The sequence below is a fragment of the Lagopus muta genome, chromosome 1, assembly GCF_023343835.1.
Source record: "Lagopus muta isolate bLagMut1 chromosome 1, bLagMut1 primary, whole genome shotgun sequence".
Classification (NCBI taxonomy): Eukaryota; Metazoa; Chordata; class Aves; order Galliformes; family Phasianidae; genus Lagopus; species Lagopus muta.
In genome coordinates, this window is record NC_064433.1 from 129050265 (window position 1) to 129070340 (window position 20076).

General features: G+C 43.3%; 1 protein-coding gene across 10 annotated transcripts in view; it reads right to left on the minus strand.

Annotated features, from left to right (window-relative positions):
- Positions 1-3175: 3175 nt before the first annotated feature.
- JADE3 (jade family PHD finger 3) overlaps positions 3176-20076 on the minus strand; it is a 64896-nt gene continuing 47995 nt past the window's right edge. For 5 of the 10 annotated variants that reach the window (XM_048934442.1, XM_048934436.1, XM_048934433.1 and 2 more), the window contains 6 exons: positions 18628-18839; positions 16155-16322; positions 11265-11381; positions 10369-10842; positions 8275-8392; positions 3176-6533 (listed from right to left, as the gene is read on the minus strand). In XM_048934442.1, the coding sequence (XP_048790399.1) occupies positions 5635-6533; positions 8275-8392; positions 10369-10842; positions 11265-11381; positions 16155-16322; positions 18628-18839 (1988 nt within the window). In that variant the 3' untranslated portion in view covers positions 3176-5634. The remainder of the gene's footprint in view (positions 6534-8274; positions 8393-10368; positions 10843-11264; positions 11382-16154; positions 16323-18627; positions 18840-20076) is intronic. The other 5 variants (XM_048934440.1, XM_048934437.1, XM_048934438.1 and 2 more) reach the window with 1 other exon arrangement.

Sequence of the window (20076 nt, forward strand, 5' to 3'; positions counted from 1 at the left end):
CCTGGCCTACCCATTTCTCCACCTTTAGTCTTATTTTGGCCAGGGGAGACCAGGGGACAGAAGGTAAGCCTGTGCCCTTTCAGAGATAGCAGAACAATGCTGAGCCATCAGCTGGAGGAGTGGAGCTGTCTGGCTCATCCATCCAGATGCAAATGGAGCCTAACTTATCAGTGATGCTGGGAAGCACCACCCCAGGAGATAAGAGAGGTGGAGCCATGGAGGAATGCGCCCAGACCCAACTGATCAGATGGCAGCAGGTGCCCATGGGAATGATTTCTCCCCTCAGCTATCTCATCCCTACGTTTCTGGAGCCAACACCATTTTCCCAAGTGGCACACAACACATTCTCTTTTCCTAAGTGCCATCCCCAGCAGACTCCCTGTGGTTACCGAGGCCTCGGCAAATATGAGGAGCGGCGTCTTGATGTCGGCCACAGGCTCAAAGGCTTTTGGACGACCAGAAAGTTTCCTGAAGACATCTTTTATGCATTGCTGTTGTATTAGGTTTGGAATTCCTCCTGAGGTCATGGGCCCACCAGTCTGGCTGGAAGAACACCTCTGTAGCCATTAGGGCACCCTGTAAAGGAATGCCTGTCGCAGTGCCCAGTGCTCATCTCCAGGATGAAGGCAGGTGGGGCAGCACCTGGGGGAAAACAAGAGACTGGAAAAAATGTCTTGAGGATGGCAGGGTAAAAAGAAGCCATAAAGGTGTCATTAGCAAGCCTAGCAGATTTAGAACAATGCCTCAGATAAGGCAGCCCAGCCAAAACAGATACCAGCTTCAGGGCTCTGGGAGAACAACAGCCCCAAACAAAAGGCAGAAAGGCAGGGCAAGGTGGATCTAGGACACAGCCCCAGCCATGAGAGGCCTGCTGGAGAAAGAGATTATCTGGAAGCTTTACTCATAGAGGCAGAGAAATTAATGGGCAAATACCTAAGGCTGCTTCTCCTTACACAGCAATATAAATTTACCCAAGCTACATGTGAAGGAATTATCTTTAGAAACACATGCATGCACATCTGCTATTTGAAAACAACTGCTATGTAATTTTTAGAGGAAAAAAATAGTTTTGCTTCAAGAAACTGTGCTTGCTGTCTGTCCCAGCAGTCTAGTTCTGCCCTATCACTGAAGAAGAGTCCACTTGCTGGAGTGGAGTGGAGCTCCGGTGCAGTTATTCCAGGATAGAACCACAGAAATCGTTGGGTTTGGAAGGAACCTTTGAAGGTCATCAAGTTGAATTCCCCTGCAGTGAACGGGGACACATACAGCTACATCAGGGTGCTCAGAGCCCTGTCCAGCCTGTTGGGGATGGCCCAGACTAGTGGGCAATGCTGCAGAATTGCACCTTAGAAGGTGCCAAGGTTTGCTGTGCCATGGTGCTGGCATAAAGGAAGATTAAGAAGCAGAACCAGAACCCAGGACCCTGCAAGTCTTCACATATCCCTAAAGCAGCAGTACTAAGCCACCCCATTGTTCCTCCTCTCTGCCCTTTGCCAGTACTTTTCCCTTGCATGCCTAGCTCCCAGATTGTGCAAGGAGCTTCCTCTTACTCATTAATTCACATCAAATGAGTGTTTTCCCAATAGATGTGTCAATTCCCTGCAGTGTTATACCCATCATAGGTCTCAGTTCACACCGATCATGATGACTGGCTTGTCATGTTAATCTCAGTTCACATAGGTACATTTAGTAATTCAGGTACTGCGCACCCTTCTTGCTCTGCCACCTCTGCCACACAGCCTGCATGGCTGGGCATCACCCATGGTGGCAGTGAGATATGACATCAAAACCAAGTGTGAACTTTAAAGGTTGTTTTTAATAGTCAAGCATTTGTCATTTCTCCTTGTATGGTTTGGGATTCATGATGCAAAGGGAATGTTATACCAAGGATGCATGTAATGGCAGAGCCAAAGCACCAGTTACAGTTGGAAAGTGTTTTCTCTTTAGGCAAAGACAAATCCAGAGACAGTGGTGCTGGGAATCACCATGAAGGCCCTGCTTATGTTTGGGAGAGTTTGGCCCAAGTTACCATCAACAAGTAACCAGATTGTCATGGCTGTCGGAATTCTCATTTCTAATGACTGCAAACCAGCAGCAGCTGTTCAAAAAGGAAACAAATGGCAATACCCATGCCCTTCTTTGTCTGTCTTTCCCACATCCCAGGGACAACCGGACTGTACTTTCAAAGAGATGAGAGGCCACCAGTCAAAAAGCCACTAAAAGGCAGCCCCTTGCTGGAACCAGCAAGCACACCTTCAGGGAAGAAATCTTTGTCCTAAAAATCAGCTGACATTCTGTCACTCATGGTGTCTTCCTACTGCTGTTCTTTTCCTCTCCTCTGTACGCACCTTCATTCCCCTTTTCCTTCTTCCATTTGGTTTTCTTCCCAGCCGTGGGACTCAGTGCCCTGTTCCAGCTGTCCCACTCCAGCTGCAGTTAGTACATCCACTCACACACACATAGTTCACTGCCCTGCTCCTGTCTCACTTCACCATGGCCTCAGGCACACACACACCCTGTCCCCGTCCCTCCTGGGCAGGAAGGATGCTGTCGGGGTTGCACAGCTGTTCGCTCTCCATCCTTGCTTTAGCTGCCTCCTTTCCTGCTTTCTCCCCAGCCCTGGGGCAGCAGCAGCTTTGGTCAAGCAGCATGGTACAGCATAGCATCGGCCTGTGTGAGGAGGGGGAACTACAGCAGTACATCGAGCAAAACCCACACACAGCAGCAGCCCGGGAAGGGGCTCGTGCCGATCTGTTCCTTGTACAGCACCAGCCGTTATTTGTGCATGTGTGAGAGTGTACAGGGAAGAGGCAGGCAGCCAGGCCTCAGATCCCTCTCTATAACTTAATTTGTACAACCAAGAGAAGCAGACATACCAAAACATGAGCAGACAGACAAAAAAGTGAGACCAGTGCAGCAAATGGTCTGTCACATTTGCTGGGCTAGGCAGAAACCAAAGCCAGGCATGGACTATTTGCTAAGTACAGCACATCAGCGCTCAGCTACTTTTTGGGGGGCAGGCTGAAGGGAAAAAGTTTTCCTTCACGTTTTGGCTTGTTAAAGTGTTACAAGCTCAAGTGGAAATGATTTACTCCTGATGGATGCGGCGCTGCTGTTGGACTGATGAGTTTAATAACCTATGGACACGGAGAGTGAAGCCCTAAATAAATCACAACAAATGAAAATACTGTTAGCAGTTTCATAATTTAATGAAAAAGTACTTGTAAAAAGGGGACATCTGAAAAAGACCGAGTCCATCTTGGAAAATTGAATATATATATATATATTTATATATATAAAACAAAATGCAAAAACACAAAAAAAAAAATAAAAAAAAATCAACAAATAAGGTTAAGAGGTAATACTTCAAACAGTTAGCCACCGAACACACAATAAAAACTAGCAAATGCACTTTGGGAACAATACTTGAGAACTACACAACCAAGGGCTCCTTCATATATCTATTAAAATCACGTAAAAATTAGCAAAACCGTTGCCCAGGAATGAATAACCCCAGAAGAGCAGAAACACTGAGTTTTGCTGAAGCACCATTTTCCTCACCTCCTCCACACGCTGCTGGCCACAAAATGACATGAACACTTTGCTCGCCTCCCAGTGCAAGCTGTGTGGAATTTCGTGACCAGGAAGAGGATTGCTAATAAATATCGAAGGAGAACTTAAGAGAATCAGAACTGGAACACAAATGAACAGACATCTGTTTCCTTATTCTGAACGGCCCATGGCTTAGAACGCAAAGCATTTCCCTTTAAAATAAAACATGGCGAAACCTAAAATGCTACTGTATATTTACACCAAAAGAAATAATTTTGAAGATACAGCTCTAGAAAGACAAATTACACAAATATACATAAAATCAAGAAGTGGGAGGGAAAAAAGAAAAAAAATAAGATGCATGAAGCAAATAGATTAGAATTGCCAACTATACTGGGTTGTATTTTTTTTATTGTTATTTCACTACAGAAAAGTCCTCCAGCCTTGACCTGCTAGTCCTATTGCGAGTAGAGAGATTTCAAAGGTTAAACCAAATCTGAAAATGTTGCTGTAATTTCCTAAGCAATAAATTAAGATGATAAAGGAAAGCAAGCTGTTGTTTGGGTTCTGCATAGTCATCTTTACGCGGGGTGTGAACCTTCCTAGACAAAATGAGCTCTCTAGGGACAGAGGGTGCTGCAGATGGCTGGAACGTGCAGCACGGCTGGGAACAGTGCAGTAGTTTTGCCTGGAAAAGGAGAAATTTGTCTCTATTCAAACAAAAAAAATCCCGGATCACATAAACAAGCCAGAAGGGGTTTCCCCTTGCTTCTCACCTCCTCCACACCGGTTGAAATTTAAACACCAGTTAACAACTGGCTTTAAAGCACATGCAAAAAGCTTTAGTTTGGGAAACAGCAACTGATCCAGAGGTTGAAAAGCAGCTTAATGGAAGCAATAAGTTTTCAGCAATAAAAAACATACTCCAGATGATGACTGGCTAAAATTTTACAGTCCTAGATGCCAGAAGCAGGACTCTTAAGCCCACATTTAGGCAGCTAGGGTTGAAAATTTGTGCCTACGTAAAAAATTCGGACAAAATCATTTCTAATTCAGCTTATTTTAAAAACACCAGGTACAAATACCTCTGTACGTGAAAACTCAATTTCAAGAGGAACCTGGCATCACTGGTGATTGCCTAAATGTAAGTGTCAAATAGCATTTTTCTTTGAAGTAGTACATCTACTTTTGTAAACACTATCCACAAAATTAGCCATCTGTACTTGTTAGCTGGGTAAAATATTTACAAGTGCATCCCACAACAAGCAGCTATGTACAGAGATTAAAAAAAAACTGAAGTACTACAAGTTGTATATTTACAAAATCAGCAAATTATTGTGAAGAGAAACACAACCCTCAGCAGGAGCGGGGAGCAAGGGCACAACAGAGGTCAGCAAGTTTGGCAGCTCCAGCGACACCTGCTCCAACTTCCACAAGGAGCCTGCAGGCACCCCTGCGGCTGGAGCCCCCCCGCAGGATGGCAGGGGACCGTCACTTAGTAGTCGCTTGGGCCTGATCCAGCAGAGCATGCCGGTACGTGCCTGGGGAGCTGAGCCCTGAGTTCTGGGAGAAATCAGCGGGACTCAGCACAGGAGTAGCTCTAACACGTACCTAAAGTGCCTTGCTGGATCAGAGCCGCGCTGCAGGTGCCGTAAGAATGCGGTTTCAGTGTCTCCATTCGCGGTTCCTTGCAACACGCCAGAGCAATGCAAGGACTTCTCTAATGCCTGTCCACCACAAGACTGACATGAGGTGGACATCTGGCCTCGCGCACGTGCTGGCAAGGAGGAAGCAGTTTCCTGAATTTACGTAAGGATCAACCGCTTCATGCTTTCCCAGATGTTCAACTCTAATAGAACCCATAATTTCTTCGTGGCTTTGCAATAGCTCGGTTAACCTTGCAAAGGCTGCAAGCCAATTCACAGTTGAACAGAACTACTCTGATTTCACTCCCCTTCCCATCTCCCACTGCAGTTCTTCCTAACGTAGCTCCTGTGCTGTTTTCTGGAACCTGTGGATGCTGAGCTTTGCACTGGTACACCAGAATACACAAAGGCTGAGTTACCCCGTGGGGGCTTCTAATCACCTTTGTACCGAACTGTGAGAAATCATATTCTTTTTGTTTCTATTGTGACACTCTCTTCCAAAGTCCTTACTTGGGCTTTCTCTCTCCGAGCTACTCCTTCTTAACCTCATTTGCTCTTTATTTTCATCGCTTTCTGCTTCAGAGTCACTCAGCTCCAAGTCGGGACAGTAGCCATCATTGTCCTGGTACGGAGCTCCTTCAAGCGTCTGCTTGCTCCACAAGCGTTCTTTTGCTGTGAGCCTTCTCGTTGGCTTCTCACAGCACCGCAAATCTTCCGTTGTCCTCACCAGACTGTTAGTGGCCTCCTTAAAGGACCGGCTAAAGTGTTCGATGGTGGATTTTCTAAAGCCGCTCTGGCTGGCCAAATGAGCCGTCAGCACAGACTCCTGTTCAAAGGGCGTCTGGCTGGAGCTGTCCCTCTGGCTCACGTCGCCAGTCCTGCCCATCAGCCCATTGGATTTGGCCACCAGCCGCGAGCCATCCTGCTGCAGCCGCCCATTCCCGATGGAGGACTGTCCGTGCAGAGCAGCCTGCAGTGCCAGAGGCTTCCCTGATGGTTGACCCCGGTGGAACTCTGGCACCTGCACAAGACCGGAGTCCTTCACCTCACCACGAGGCTTGCCGATCCCTCCTGTCACAAGCAACCCATTACTTCTGGTGTCGTGCTGATACCTGGGGTAAGATTTGGCTTTGATTTCAAATGCTTCCTTTGACATCGGCACGCTCCTTTTGCTGTAAACAGTGCTGTTGTTGTCAGGAGAGAGCGGTCTGTTGCCTGGCTTCAGCGAGTTATTTTTGCAATCTCCTAGTGCTGATTTGGGCATTTTTAACTTCAGGGTGATCCTGGGAGGTGGGTAGAACAGTGTGTTCTCTAGTGCACTTGTCAGGGTATGGCCTGTGTGAGAAAAAGATGAGGAAGCAGGAGATGAGAAGACTTTCAAAAAAGAGGTAATCGCTTCTTTACCTGTAGGGTTTTACAGACTATGAGAAGGTCATTCAACAAGAAGCGTTTGCAAACAGTTACTGTGAAATTATGTTAGGACATTAAAGAGAAGTCAGGCAACTGAAAACAGCTCCGTATCACTTACCAGCTCAGCATTTAGGTACGCATTTTAGAATTTGGATTAAAAACAATAACGTCCCCTTTCATGGGACTTTAAGCCAGTGAATTGAAGCAGTTTTGAGATGTGACTGAAGTAGTTCCAACAGAATTATAAAAAGCTCACATCCAGCTTTGGATAGAGAAAAAACAATGCTTCAAGCTGAGTTGCACTTTGGACTTAGTTCAGTTCTCTGCTTTGTTTTATAAAATTCTCTGTTTTAAAACTCTTTTCACTCCAATATATTAGTCACTGTGATATAATACACTTGCATCACCACTGCAAAATAGCTATCAAAACATTCTAATGAGCTTTAAAAAGCACTTGGCTTTGTCTTAGTAGACATTTCTAATAAAATCTCATTACACAGAACCAAAGTGCTTTAGAGTACTGCTGCTTCCACCAAGTATTGTAGAGTCAACAGAATGGCCTGGGTTGAAAAGGACCACAATGATCATCGAATTTCAACCCCCCTGCTCTGTGCAGGGTCACCAACCACCAGACCAGGCTGCCCAGAGCCACATCCAGCCTGGCCTTGAATGCCTCCAGGGACGGGGCATCCACAGCCTCCTTGGGCAACCTGTTCCAGTGTGTCATCACCGTCTGAGTGAGGGTGTGTCCTGGTCTCATCGAAAACAGTTAAAAAAACAAACAAAAACCTGTCAGTGCCAACAAAACTTATCCATTATTCAAGAGTAGTGAAAAAACACGAAGCTTTCGCTTTAAGAAGGTTATGGAAATCACAATAAGTATCTTGAACAAACATCAAGATTTCTATTTCACGCTGCAGAAGCAATTACCTTCCTATTAAAAAAAAAATAAATGGCACTGTAATATATACTCTTTCTCTTTCCAAATCATAAAATATCCCAAATTGGAAGGGTCCCATAAGAATCACTGGGTCCAGCTCCTGGCTCTGCATAGGACCACCCAAAGTTGTGTTCCTCATTTCAGGACACAGATTTAATAAAAATTAAGGGCGGAGTTTGTTTTGGTACAAAGCAGTTACTATTCACTGTTAGAAACAAGAGTGCTTAAACTCTTTTTGAAGGAAGTTTAGTAACTGCAGACCACAAGCTAAGAAATGCCCCTCCGTAATGCTCATCAAGTACTCAAGGCAACATGAGAACAGCAATTCCTATCAGTCACTCTTCTCTTCTGCCGGAAGAAATTAACTACAGCAAGCAAAAAACTTCTCAGTTGGAGAGTAGAGCTTGCTATGGGCAAACAGCAGCATGAAACAGCGGCCAGCGAAGCAAAAACCTAGAGATCTCCATCAGTTTGTTTCTGCTTCCTGGATGCCACAGTAATTGGAAACTAACTGGCATATGGCAGCAGCATCTATGGAGTAAGAAGAGATCCAACTCAAGATTTTAAAAGATCAGTGTTTGTGGATGTTGCTAAATTAATAAATGGTATATCCAAAGAAAGTTTTTAAAGGCAGCTGTCAAACATTAAAACACTAAGCAGAAATTTAATGGGAGCTTTTTTTTCAGTTTGTTGTAACTTATAAATATTTTACATTCATATGATTACCTGCAGCAATTTCCTGATTAATGAGCTGAACTTGCAAATTGAAGACCTGTTCATGTACTTTACTGTGAGACAGTTTCAGTTTCTCTCTCCTGCTTACCATGTAGCAGAGATTTCTTACCTGCAAAAGAAATAACACTCAGTATAAAATTAAAAAAAAAATAAATCCTGACTTAGAAAAAACATTGGCTCAACAGCATAATTATAGAAACATTGTGAGCAAAATCCCTTGGCAAACACCTCATGAATGTTACTGAACAGATGTAACTATGAATATAAAACAAATCCTGCATTTTTTTTTTAATTGCCAGTTTGCTGAATGCCCTGATGAGACAGCAGAATGTATTTTCATACATTCTTCATGAAGAACAGAAAAGGAACACAAAATTCCAGTCAAAGGAAAAGCACATGATCTGTACAGCTTGTTTGTTTGAAGCCTACTTCCACCACACATTATTGCTGGGGATCTTGCTGTAGTCAATACTCAGTTCTCCCAGAATTTCATTGCAAAATGTTTCACAGAATGATTTTTAACAGCTAAATTTGTTCGTTTCTCCTAGGATTACTGTTACATTGGAAAGTAATACTTTTAACAAAGCTACTCAATAGAGCTGGCACGCCTGGACTTTACGTTTACACGTCTGGAATTAACGTGTAAATCACCCCTAAAAGAACACTGCAGCTTCTTGTGCATTTTACACATTTTTGTTGATTCATTCAGCAGTTTATTTTCAGACTCCATTGCAATTCTGCACATATTTCTGCTTTCACTGTTGGAGTTAATAGCAATATTTCCACCTAGCGTAACGAAAATAGGAAGAGATGAAGAAAGTTGTGATACAGACCTGAAAGAGCCTGCAGAACACAGAAGCAGCACAGCAGCTGGCTGAAAGATACTTGCCATGTGTACTTCCCCCCAACACTTAACTTGAGCTGCTCAGAAACCGAAGCCTCTCTCCCCAGAAAGGAAATTCCAAGATTCCCAAATTAATTTTCACCTAAAGACATATCTGAATTGGAAATCTTACGGTGTGGGAAATTCAGAAACTTTGAGATAGATTTCAAACTACCTAGTCCCTCCACTCAAAGTAAACTCATCCATTTCAACACAGTCAGATATAAAACAACTACTCTTCGAACAAAAAGGAAAAGCTTGAAATGCTTTATTGAGAAAGCAGACAAAAAAAACCAAAAACAAACCTTCCATTCAAAGCATGTTATGTATGTAAAGAATATACATACATAACAGATTTAGGTAGGGAACAAATTCCTGCTCCGGATTTTGCTCAAGGACTCCCATCTTTTCTGAATGCTGGCTAGCTGATAATCTGGTAAAGAGCCAAGCTGAATACTGGTAAAAAGATCATTTCCCTTTTACTTTACTCAGCAAAGCCACAGGCAGTGCTAGACCTGGTGGGTTGTTTTCCAACAGCTAACTAACTGTAGCATCCTGGGCAGCTACGTGCAGGGAAAGTGTCCAATTTAAGAGCATGAGATGTGATTCAGCCTTCCCTTACCTAGGGCTAGCTGACAACAGCACGCTGTCAAAGAAAGGAGGTGAGTAAGGGGCCTGAATCAGGTGCCACGGGAAGCCGTCTGAGCACAAGCCAGCATTCTTCTTCATGTGTGAAACCAAAAAGCCTCTACAGTAGTTAACCCAGGACTTCACCTAATTGCCCTTTAACTATGAGGGCGAGAAGGTCTGTTTCAAGTTTTTGCAGAATTCCTAAAAATGTTAAATCACACTCACCAAAGAATACTTGGTGCTTTACCTAGGCAAATTCAATTCACATTGAAATCAAAGAGTCAGTGCTCAAGTGCGTCCATTGTGCATGGAAACAGTTACATTATATAAAGGAGAATCCGCTAAGCAAGGCAGGAAGCGTGGTGCTCACAGTGGATCTCTCACTGAACTGAAAAGGGACAGCTCCTGAAAGTCTCTGCAACATGCAGCGTACCACCAGAACGGAGTTCAAGCCCTTACCTTTTTATCATTATTATTTCATAAATCATCTCCCTGCGCTTCTCTCATCCCCACTTTTGTTTGGACAAAGCTGCTGCTCACTTGCACATCGTTTTTGCCAGTTAAACTCTTACCCTCTCTAGGTCCTGCCTCAAATGCATGAACATCCTCATGCGAGTATGAATGCTATCTTCTTTTGGCTGCACCAAGCCATTTTCTTCATCCTCCTTGGGAGGAAACAAAGGTTTGTTAAAGTTACTTTTTCGCTTTAGTTTCCAGTAATTGTAGATGAAGTCTACAGCAAGTTTAGGGAGGCCCAGTTCTGCTGCAACATCCTCCACTTTAACCAGTGAGTAAAACTCTTCTTCCAGCTCCCGGAGTTTCTGGGCTCGCAAACTGGTTTTCTCACTCTCTGTTTGCTTCTGATCTGTTATGCTCTTGGGATGTTCATCAACATCAGGCAGCGAATTCTGTTTGTTCTTGCTGTGCTTTAGACAGTATGACTTGAATTTGACCTCATCCCCATCATCCAGGATAGTCTTCATCTCTAAGCTATGCTCAAAGGCACAGGTGACATGAAAGGCAGTGATGCAGCTTTTCACTGAACACTACAAATGAAAGACATGAAACAAGAAAGTCACTAAGGGTAGTCACAAACTAGGAAAAAAACATAATTACATGAAACTTCGTCCCTACAAAACCAAATTTAAGTACCCTGAAGAAGTCAGCTGATATTTCTAAGTCAGAATCACATGATTTGTTATTTTTTCATCTGTGAACAGCATTCAGTGATTTCTGATCCAATTGGTGGATTTCTGATCCAACTTAATGCATCTCAGCCTCATTCAAAGGAAGGCAATTGATAGAAACTTCTCACTCTCTATGCTAGACTGCTTAGGGAACCAATTTGTTAGCAGCCACAGTGATATGGATAGGGAGCTATCCAACAGTTGTCTTCACTGAATAAAGTTCAAAAACCTTAAAGTCCCCATCTTGCAGACTCAAGAGTCACAGGAAGACAAGTACGTACCTGAATGCAAGCACCGGTTTTCAGTTTGCATAAACTACACACTAAAGCCCATCGACTTGGTGGAATGTGAGAGACCTTTGTGATCGGCTCCATCCTTTCTGGGCAAGCAATACTAACCTGAAAATAAAAAACAGCATGGAAAGCAGTTATCAAGGCAATAAAAACAAGCTCTTCGCTAATACCAGAAGTACGGCTGCGAGTATGACCGCCATTTATCTCATTCAGAGATCTCTGTGTGCTCATACTTCATAACAAGTGACTTGAGGAGATTCCACATGAACAAAACAATATTGTGGAATGCAATTAGTTTAACCTGGCGGCTAGAAGTCGTCATTTTCCAGAACGTTTTAGGCAGCTACAGCATGCCTTGTTATGAACCATTTAAGAGACTGCAGCAAGTGATAGCAAAGTTTATTCCCTTTCAATTCTGTCCATCTACTCACTCTGATAAAAATTTATCAGCCAATATTTGCCCATATTGGGAAACTAAGACTGTCCTCTATAACTTGGACACCAAAACAGATGAAAATTATCTCCTTAGTCATCCCCAAGATGCTCCTGAGCAATAGGATTTACCCAAGGGCAGAACAAAATTAGTCAGCTCTGAGTGATCAACATGCAGAAGTGGGTCAGTAACCAAATGGCACGTGGCAGAAGACTTCGGTGAGATAACTGCTCTGCCCCAAGGATGCCAGTTTCCAGAAGCTTGGATTTTGGATGCTTACATAAAGATCAAAAATCTTTTGAATACAGTGGTTGTACACTAGGGAGGGCTACCTGCCTGAAACAGAAATACGGCGATTCGTCCAGCTACAAAGAGCTCCACGCTTCTTACTGACAGTTCACCTGTTTTGCCACTGGTGGGATAGGGGCCTCTTTGCAAAGGTACTTCAGCTATCACCTGATGCACACATTAATTTTAAAACCTGCTTAATCCCCGATGAAGAAAAACTTTGTTTCACCAGACCTCCTCTGTGAGGCAGGCATTGCCAGAGATAGCAATGCCAACTTTAGCAAGTCTGAAAGTCCAAGTTGCTACTCCCAAACTGAGTATTTTTGACACTCTCTCTCTCTTTCCTATCTTTTTCACTGTTTTGAACAACAGACAAGTAGGTGAGAAAGAAAGCTTTGCAAGAGATTACTCCATCCATTATTTTTGCATTTTAAGAGGTTGATTAGTAGTTTGTAAACCAATGACAAAAATTGACTCCAATAAGATTTGTTATATAACTTAAACCAAGCCATATTTTCTGCAATGCCAAGGTCAGCCAGTGTTGTATGGCATTCCTATTGAGCCCAGTGACAATTGTGTGCACCCGTCTCTGATCTACAGCGTCCAGGAGGCCCGTAGCAGCTGCACTCAGCCTTCTCTTTGGCCAAAACCAGAGTCAGAAAAATTCTTGGGGAAAAACAACAGGACTTTGCACCTAAAAAATGGGCAGGCAGTATGCAGTGTCCTCATCAGGTAGAGATGAAGAATAATTTCATTTGTTGAGGACTTCCTATAAATCAGCGGGAAAGAGACAAAGCTGTCCTTGAAACTCTTGAATGGTTCCACAAATTCAGGTTCAGCACTCTTAAATGGCAAAGGTAGCTTTTCTGCTTCCAAATTGACCAATCCAACTTGACCCTGCTAAGAACAGAGCTGGTTACAAGCTGCACAGGTACTTCTAAAATAACATTGTACAAACATTGACCACAAATCTTGTTTCATTTACTAGACCAGTAGGCAAGATTTCCCTTGGGAATTATGGGGTTGCATCAGTTTCCATGTTGCCTATATACCTTTCAAAAAGTAACCTGAAATGTCAGTGATTTTTTCTGTAGGCAGTTGCACCAGCTTTTCACTGTGCATACCAGCAGGAGTTGGAACTCACACATACTCTTCTTGTCACTCTTTGCCCCTTTTCATCCTCTCCCTGCTCCTTCTCCAGAAATATTTATGTTAGAAATATTGCCCATTCAGCTTGCAATGCTGCCTGTTTATGTTACTCCACTTTGTAAAAACACAAAGAGGTGCTTGGAGTCAGGTGCAGTTTATTTATACTGGCCTCCTGCCGCCTGCATGTTTCTAACGTTCAAAGAGAGGAGTCAAAGCAAAGCCTGTTTGAATTTCACTGTTCATGAGGGATCCAGAGAGCACAGAAGCCAACCTTTCCACTTCCCAAAACCTCCCATCCCGAGATAGAAATGACCGCCTGCCTTAACACACAGCTTCTCTGTCATTTCTCCGTGTTGTGTCCGGTTACATTTTGTCTGCCATACTCTGAAGAAGTAACAGTGGGAGAGAGTGAGAACAGCGGGCTGTTGAAGCCTGCTCCCTCCAATTTACGCACAGAGCTGACATCTCTGTTGTCACCCTGCTATCTGCTGCTCCACTGATGGCCTGCCACCAGCAGCTGTGTGTTAGTGGGCAGTGATCCGCACCAGTGGCTGGGGAGGCACCCCAGCAGCTGGAGCACAGCCACTCACAGCAGCGGCCGAAGGCGGTCATTTGATAGTTCTGCAGCTGTAGCAAGGAAAAATTACTATCTGCTTCAGCCAACAACGCACCGACCAAGGGAAGACGTATCTGCCATCCGTCATCTAAGGCAGAGAAATGAATTTCAAAACAACGTAAATTTTCTGATGTCAAAGTCTCTCCCTTTTTTCCAAGAATATCTTTTAAGAAATCACAGAAGAAGAGACACGTTTACACTAACAGACAATGCTGGCAGAAGAATAAAAAGGATAAAAATCAACAATGAGTACGCTTTGTAAAAACCTTCAAATGTCCCAAACTCACTGAGGGTCAAGACAGCCTTCCCACACCATTAGCTCACGAGGAGAGGGAGGCAGGGAAGAAACAGAACAAAACAAAGCATTCTAAGAGGGTGCTGAATATATTGGTGATGGGAAATACCTGGTGCAACTGCCTACAACAGTGCTAGCCTGTATTTATGAACTCACTCAAGTCCCTCTTGGATCTTTTACCACAAACATGAGGACGGCCCATTTTCCTCTGCACTCTGCCTTGCTCCATTTTGCTAGGGGTGTAGTGGGGGAAGTGGCAGTGACTTTATTATTTGTTTCTTTGTGGGGTGTTCCAAGGGAGTAAACATTCTTCCATAAAGTATTTCAAGGTCTTGAAAACTCTGTCCCTTTCTAGTCTCCCAGAGCACATAAAGCCATGGTGTCTCTCCACATAAGAACCCACTGTTTTAGCGGAGATTCTCAAAAAAAAGCCAGGCTTCTCTGGTGACGGAACTGTAGTTCATTTTGTTTTTAAAAGCACCAGGTGCAGAAGAAGAGGCTGAACGGATCCAAGAGGCATTTCCCACTTCTCCTGGCAGGTGCCACCTCCTTGCTATGCCTGACACACTTGGCATGGGCACAGAGAGGAGGAGGTGCCTGAGGCCTGGAGCCATTGACTGGGCTGTGGGAGCAGCTGGATTCAAGCTCTCCCACCTGGGCAACTCTGCTGGCTGCTCTGCCTCAGCCGGAGGGAGGTGGGCAGGTAAGAAGCAGCAGGTGCTCCCTGTCCCATGGTCAGCTGCTTTCCAAACCTGCCAGTTCATCTCCTGCTGGGGAGAACATCAAGGCAACCACATGCAGAAAGAACCTCTTAGGGAAACCAGTCTGCTCAGAGCTAGGACAGCTTCCAGACAAGGCACTTTAGGAGTGCATGAGGAGAAGGCAGGAGACTTTTATTTATTCATTTTAATCTTTTTTTGTTTTGTTTTGTTTTTTTCCTCTGCTCCTTTCTCCCTAAAGGTGGGTGAGACACCAGATCTACAAGCTGGCCTGAAGGGAAAGCAGAACTGCAAAGATAAGCCCACTGATAATCAGATATATGCCTGGCACAGAGCTAGGAGTTGTGCACCGCAACAGGCTGCCATATTAAAAAGCCATCCAGAATCTTGACATCTTCTTTGTGAACTTTTGCAAATGCAAGGCCTGGCTGCTTGAGAGCAGAAGGTTTGGGAATAAGGCACCCAGCAATGTCATGGTGCCAACAGATGAGGCTGCAACCTCACACTACGCCATTCACTCTAAGGGATCTACGGATCTTACCAGAAGGAAAGCACAAATATCATTCTGAGTACAAAATTAAACACACACGTCCTCTATACCTGAATGACTATTTCAATTTACAGAATTATAAATGATGCTAAATCTGATTCTAAATGGAGGAAATGTAAAGTTTCGTCATTAAGCTCTATATATGAACACAAGCATCAATCTGAATAGTCATTCTTAAAAAATATAACACAGAAGAAAAAAGCCTCATCTCTCCACTGTTCAGGAAAATGTCTCATTTTAGTGCAAAGAACTTGTCTACAAACATCTCCCCATCTTAGAATCCATCCAATACATCATAGAATGGCCTGGGTTGAAAAGGACCACAATGATCATCTAGTTTCAACCCTGCTGTTATGTGCATATATATCATCCAATGATGATGTTTGATACGTATCATAAAATATGCCTGGCTTTTTGTCTCAAAAAAAAAGAAGAAAAAAAAAGAAAAAACAAAAAGGACATATTCAGTGCAAATTATATACCTAACTGAGAGCACACAAACTGATCAAGAACTAAGGGAGACAAGGATGCTGCAGTTGTGCAGTGATCACTGGCTTACATCACTAAACCTTTCCAGCAGGTCACTCAGATCTCATGACACCATGAAGAGACTGCTCAGTAAATGGGGAAGGACAAAGAGATTAATTAATTAATGAACATGAGCTGGACTCTCTCCAGATCTCTTCAACAGATCCTGCAGACTCACCAGAATAACACCCATGCAGATACCTTACATCATGAGAATGTGAAAAGGTAGAGGAAGGAACACTGAGAAGGCAGAGAAAGGAGATTAGAATACAAAAGAATGAGACAGAAATTCAGCTTTACCTCTGGAATCCAGAGAGCACAGCTCACATGTGCCCACTTGGTCCCTGTCCTGGTGGCTTTCATTGCACCTCCTCGTTTTGGACACAGGAGGCACTGAGGATGTATTCCCAGAACACAGGTGCGGCACAGCCAGCTCCCTTCAGGGACTTTCAAGATTCCATAGCACGCCTTGGAAGAGCACAGGGATTGAGATCATTGCACTGATAATATTTGACATCCAAAGATTAATTCTCATACGGCATGAAGCTTACAAATCCTAAAAGCACAGTTTGCCCTTTACTTAATCTTTCTCTAATTTCTTTTCCTTAAAAGGAGTCAGGTGATCAAAGAGATTGACAACCTATTAAAACAAGCCTTTTCATGCCAGTTTATTTTTAAAACATGTCTTGGTGTTATTTGTTTCTGTATGAAACAGCCATTGTAACTGAACACTGGTGTTACAACCTTCACCTTTGCATTCAGTGTCTTTTTATGTTTCTGAAGCAAAAAACAGGCATCTCTTTAAGCTCATAGTCTTCTACTGTTAACAACTTTATGCTCTAATGTTATTCTATTCAGATGTGAAGTGATAAGAACTGTTTGAAGATTCTCTCCTGTGACATTAGATTACTTTTGTGGTTACAGTTCTGAGAACCGTTTGTGACTTCAAATATTTATATATAATATTGCCTCAAAAATTACTACAGTATATTCCGAAATCATGAGGTTCTGCTTTTTATGCCTGTTTCCCTGAGGCCTCTTAGAAACTGAGAGATTTATTAACTTTTACTAAGTTTGAAGATAAAAATGAAACTTACGTTCAGGTTCAGGTTCCTAGCAGTTCTTAATGGCTAACTATACCTGCACTAGACACATCCTGCTGCATGGACACACGTATTCAAGCTGACCATATTTGAAACCATTGGTTACCAAGGTGCAACTCCACTCAGCTGCCCCCAGTAACAGCTTTACCAGTAAAGCAGATTTCAAAGGAAATAACACCATTCCCAACACATACCAGGGAACAGGAACACTGAAAGCCTTGACAGAAGATTATTAGGTATAACCCAGTCTCTTAGATTCAAATCTAGTACAAATTCCCAATGCTCGCTTTCCCAGCCTTCTGGTTATAGGGTCTTGGTACTTAATGTGAAGAGATGTCCAATCATGCTATGCTGAGAGGGAGAGTGAGTTCCCTGAATGAAATCCTGCATTATGAAAGCATCAAGTCAGACTAACCCAAGTGTTATTTTCACGTTTGACTGTTGCAAAGGCCCAACAGGGGGAGCTGTAATCTAAATTTTACAAAAGATTTTTATTTCCTGCTAAATGGTACATTCTCATCAACACTTTATATTACCAACTGCAAGGTTTGGAAGGGACTTCTAGAGATCATTGAGTTCAAGTGGCACTACACCAAAAGAACACTTTTAGGAGGCTGGAAATGGACATACAACACTTCCTAATTCAATCCAGCTAATAAGTGGAGGTGGTCTAGACTACAAAACCAGTAATTTAGCAATCTGAGCCAGCATGAGAGGGCACTGCGAGGGAGGAAACCTCACACACTCCTCTGCATCTCCAAGTGGTGTTCTGACAAACAGACCCGAGGCTGCTTGGTGAACTAGAGCCCATCCAGAATTAAACCTGAACTGATAAATATTTTTGGTTGGTTGTTTGCTGCTATGCTTTGTTAGGATTAGCTCCAGCCCAGCTTCTGCAGAGCAGGTCCAGATCCTGTGGCTGGGGAAGAGGCAGAGTTAGAAAGCAGCAGGCCACCAGCTCCAGCTCTGCAGGCAACCCCAAGCCTTGTGCTGCAAATTCCTCCTATTTTCAAGGGGCACAAGCAGGGGCTGCCTCTGGAGCCAACAGCCCAGCTGTAAAATTCCTTCTCAAACAGGATGCACTAGAAACCACAGGGCTCAAATCCACTTTAGTTATGAGGACACCTCTGCCTGATGAGGCTGAGCTCAGCCTGTGCGAAGACCTGCCTACATATGAAACACCACAATCATGAGCAGCATTCAGACTGAGAGCACAGCTCTTGCAGGTGCTCGTGCCCTCTAAAAAAATCAGTCTGTTAACGCATCTAAACACATGGTTTCAAGTGGCTAAATTTGGAGCCAATTAACCAGTCAACTAATGAGAGAAATGCCCCAGCTGCAAAACAAATGATCTTTTAACATATAGGCTGCTGCCAGCATCCTCTGGCCTGTTTATTTACAAATGCAGGTTTACTAAGGATGTGGAGGGGAACTGTTTATGATTGTACTTGCAAGTCCAGACAACACTTCACGTTACAGCTAGACTACACAGACTATGCTCAGCCACTTATCTGCTGTAATTCTCAGAGTACAAAACTTGACCTTGGTATTCTACATCACCTTTCGTATCCAGAGAATCACAAAGGCCTCCAAATTAATACTGATTCAAATTCCACACTTGCCAAGGTAAAGAAAGACAGGGCAGCGTCAATACTTCTGCAGGCACTGACCTGATGGACGCAGATATTACACTTGTCACAAAACACCATATCGTTCCCATCTTCACTGTCAGGAGAGCGGCACACGTCACAGATGACATCTTCATCGTACTCTATACCCAGACCTTCTTCAGTCTCAATAGCGTGGTTCATATTCTCATGACAGTGTCGCTCCAGCACTTCAATAGTTTTTTCCATCGTGTTTTCATCCAGGGGCCCGCATCCTACAGTGCAGAATAGGGAAAAGGGAAACAGAAGACACTCAGATGCCTCTGACCAAGTCTGAGAGGCAGAAAAACAGGACAACTTCTAGCAACTACTGCAGTACAAACATTACTTACATCAAAAATAAATGAACCTCTTTTCCAGCTCGCTTGCTAATATTACCTCTACCTCATAAATACAAATAGAACTACTACTGGAGTAAAAGTTTGAGTTGTACATAAGACTACATGTTGAAAAAAGCACTACAGCATGAAAGTCAGCAGCTTCTATAACTTCTTGCTTCTCTCATGCAAGTCTGCCTCCAACTCCATCATTCTAGGAAACACTGATGACTCAACATCATACACAATGTTCTTTATTCTGAAGACAAATCCCTTAGCAAATAAAACTTACCAAGTACACTTTAAATGTTATGAAGATATAAAAGTTGCCATCAGTCCTTGAGCGGCCAGCACAATGGATACGAAAGGAGCTCATATCCATTTTTTTTATAAAACAGTAAATAAATGCACTGTTAGCAATCCATGGCACCCATTTACTTGAACACTATGCCTGCTATACCCACTTACCACTAATAAAATGCAGTGTAAGCAGATCTACTTGAAAGGATTTGTTTTGAGATTGATCCCTTAGCTTGCAGCTGTAGAGACACCCTTAGAAACTCTACAATGTTCACAGCTACAAGAAATCTCAAAGTCACATCCCCTGAAAAACATCAGTCACAAATGCTGCCATCTCCTATTGTACAAAATTTACTTAGACTAGCAAAGGTTGGGACATCCATGCAGCACTGATACCAGAGGCTAACACCACTGTAACTGCTAGATTATGTACAAGAATACATGTACTAATATTGATTTCTTGTTACAACTGATAAACAATGAGATGGAAAAGATAAATGATTGTTGATATAAAGTGTCTATTATTAAACTGTTTTCTTTAATGCCAGGATATTTTTTCACTCCTCTTATATAAAGAATCAGAATAATTCAGGCAGGTATGGACCTCAGAGGGATTCAGTCCCACTCCCTACTCCAAGCAGGATCAGCACTGAATCCAGATTAGGTTGCTCAGTAACATCTTTAGTCAGATCTTGAAAATCTCTGGATGCATAGAGACTCCAGCCCCAGAAGAGCTTTGGTTTTGAAAACAGCACCCAATATGACTAGGAGGCCTGTCCTCACATCTGCCTTTAACGTACATCATTTGGCTGTGGAGCTCAGTCATGAGCTCCCT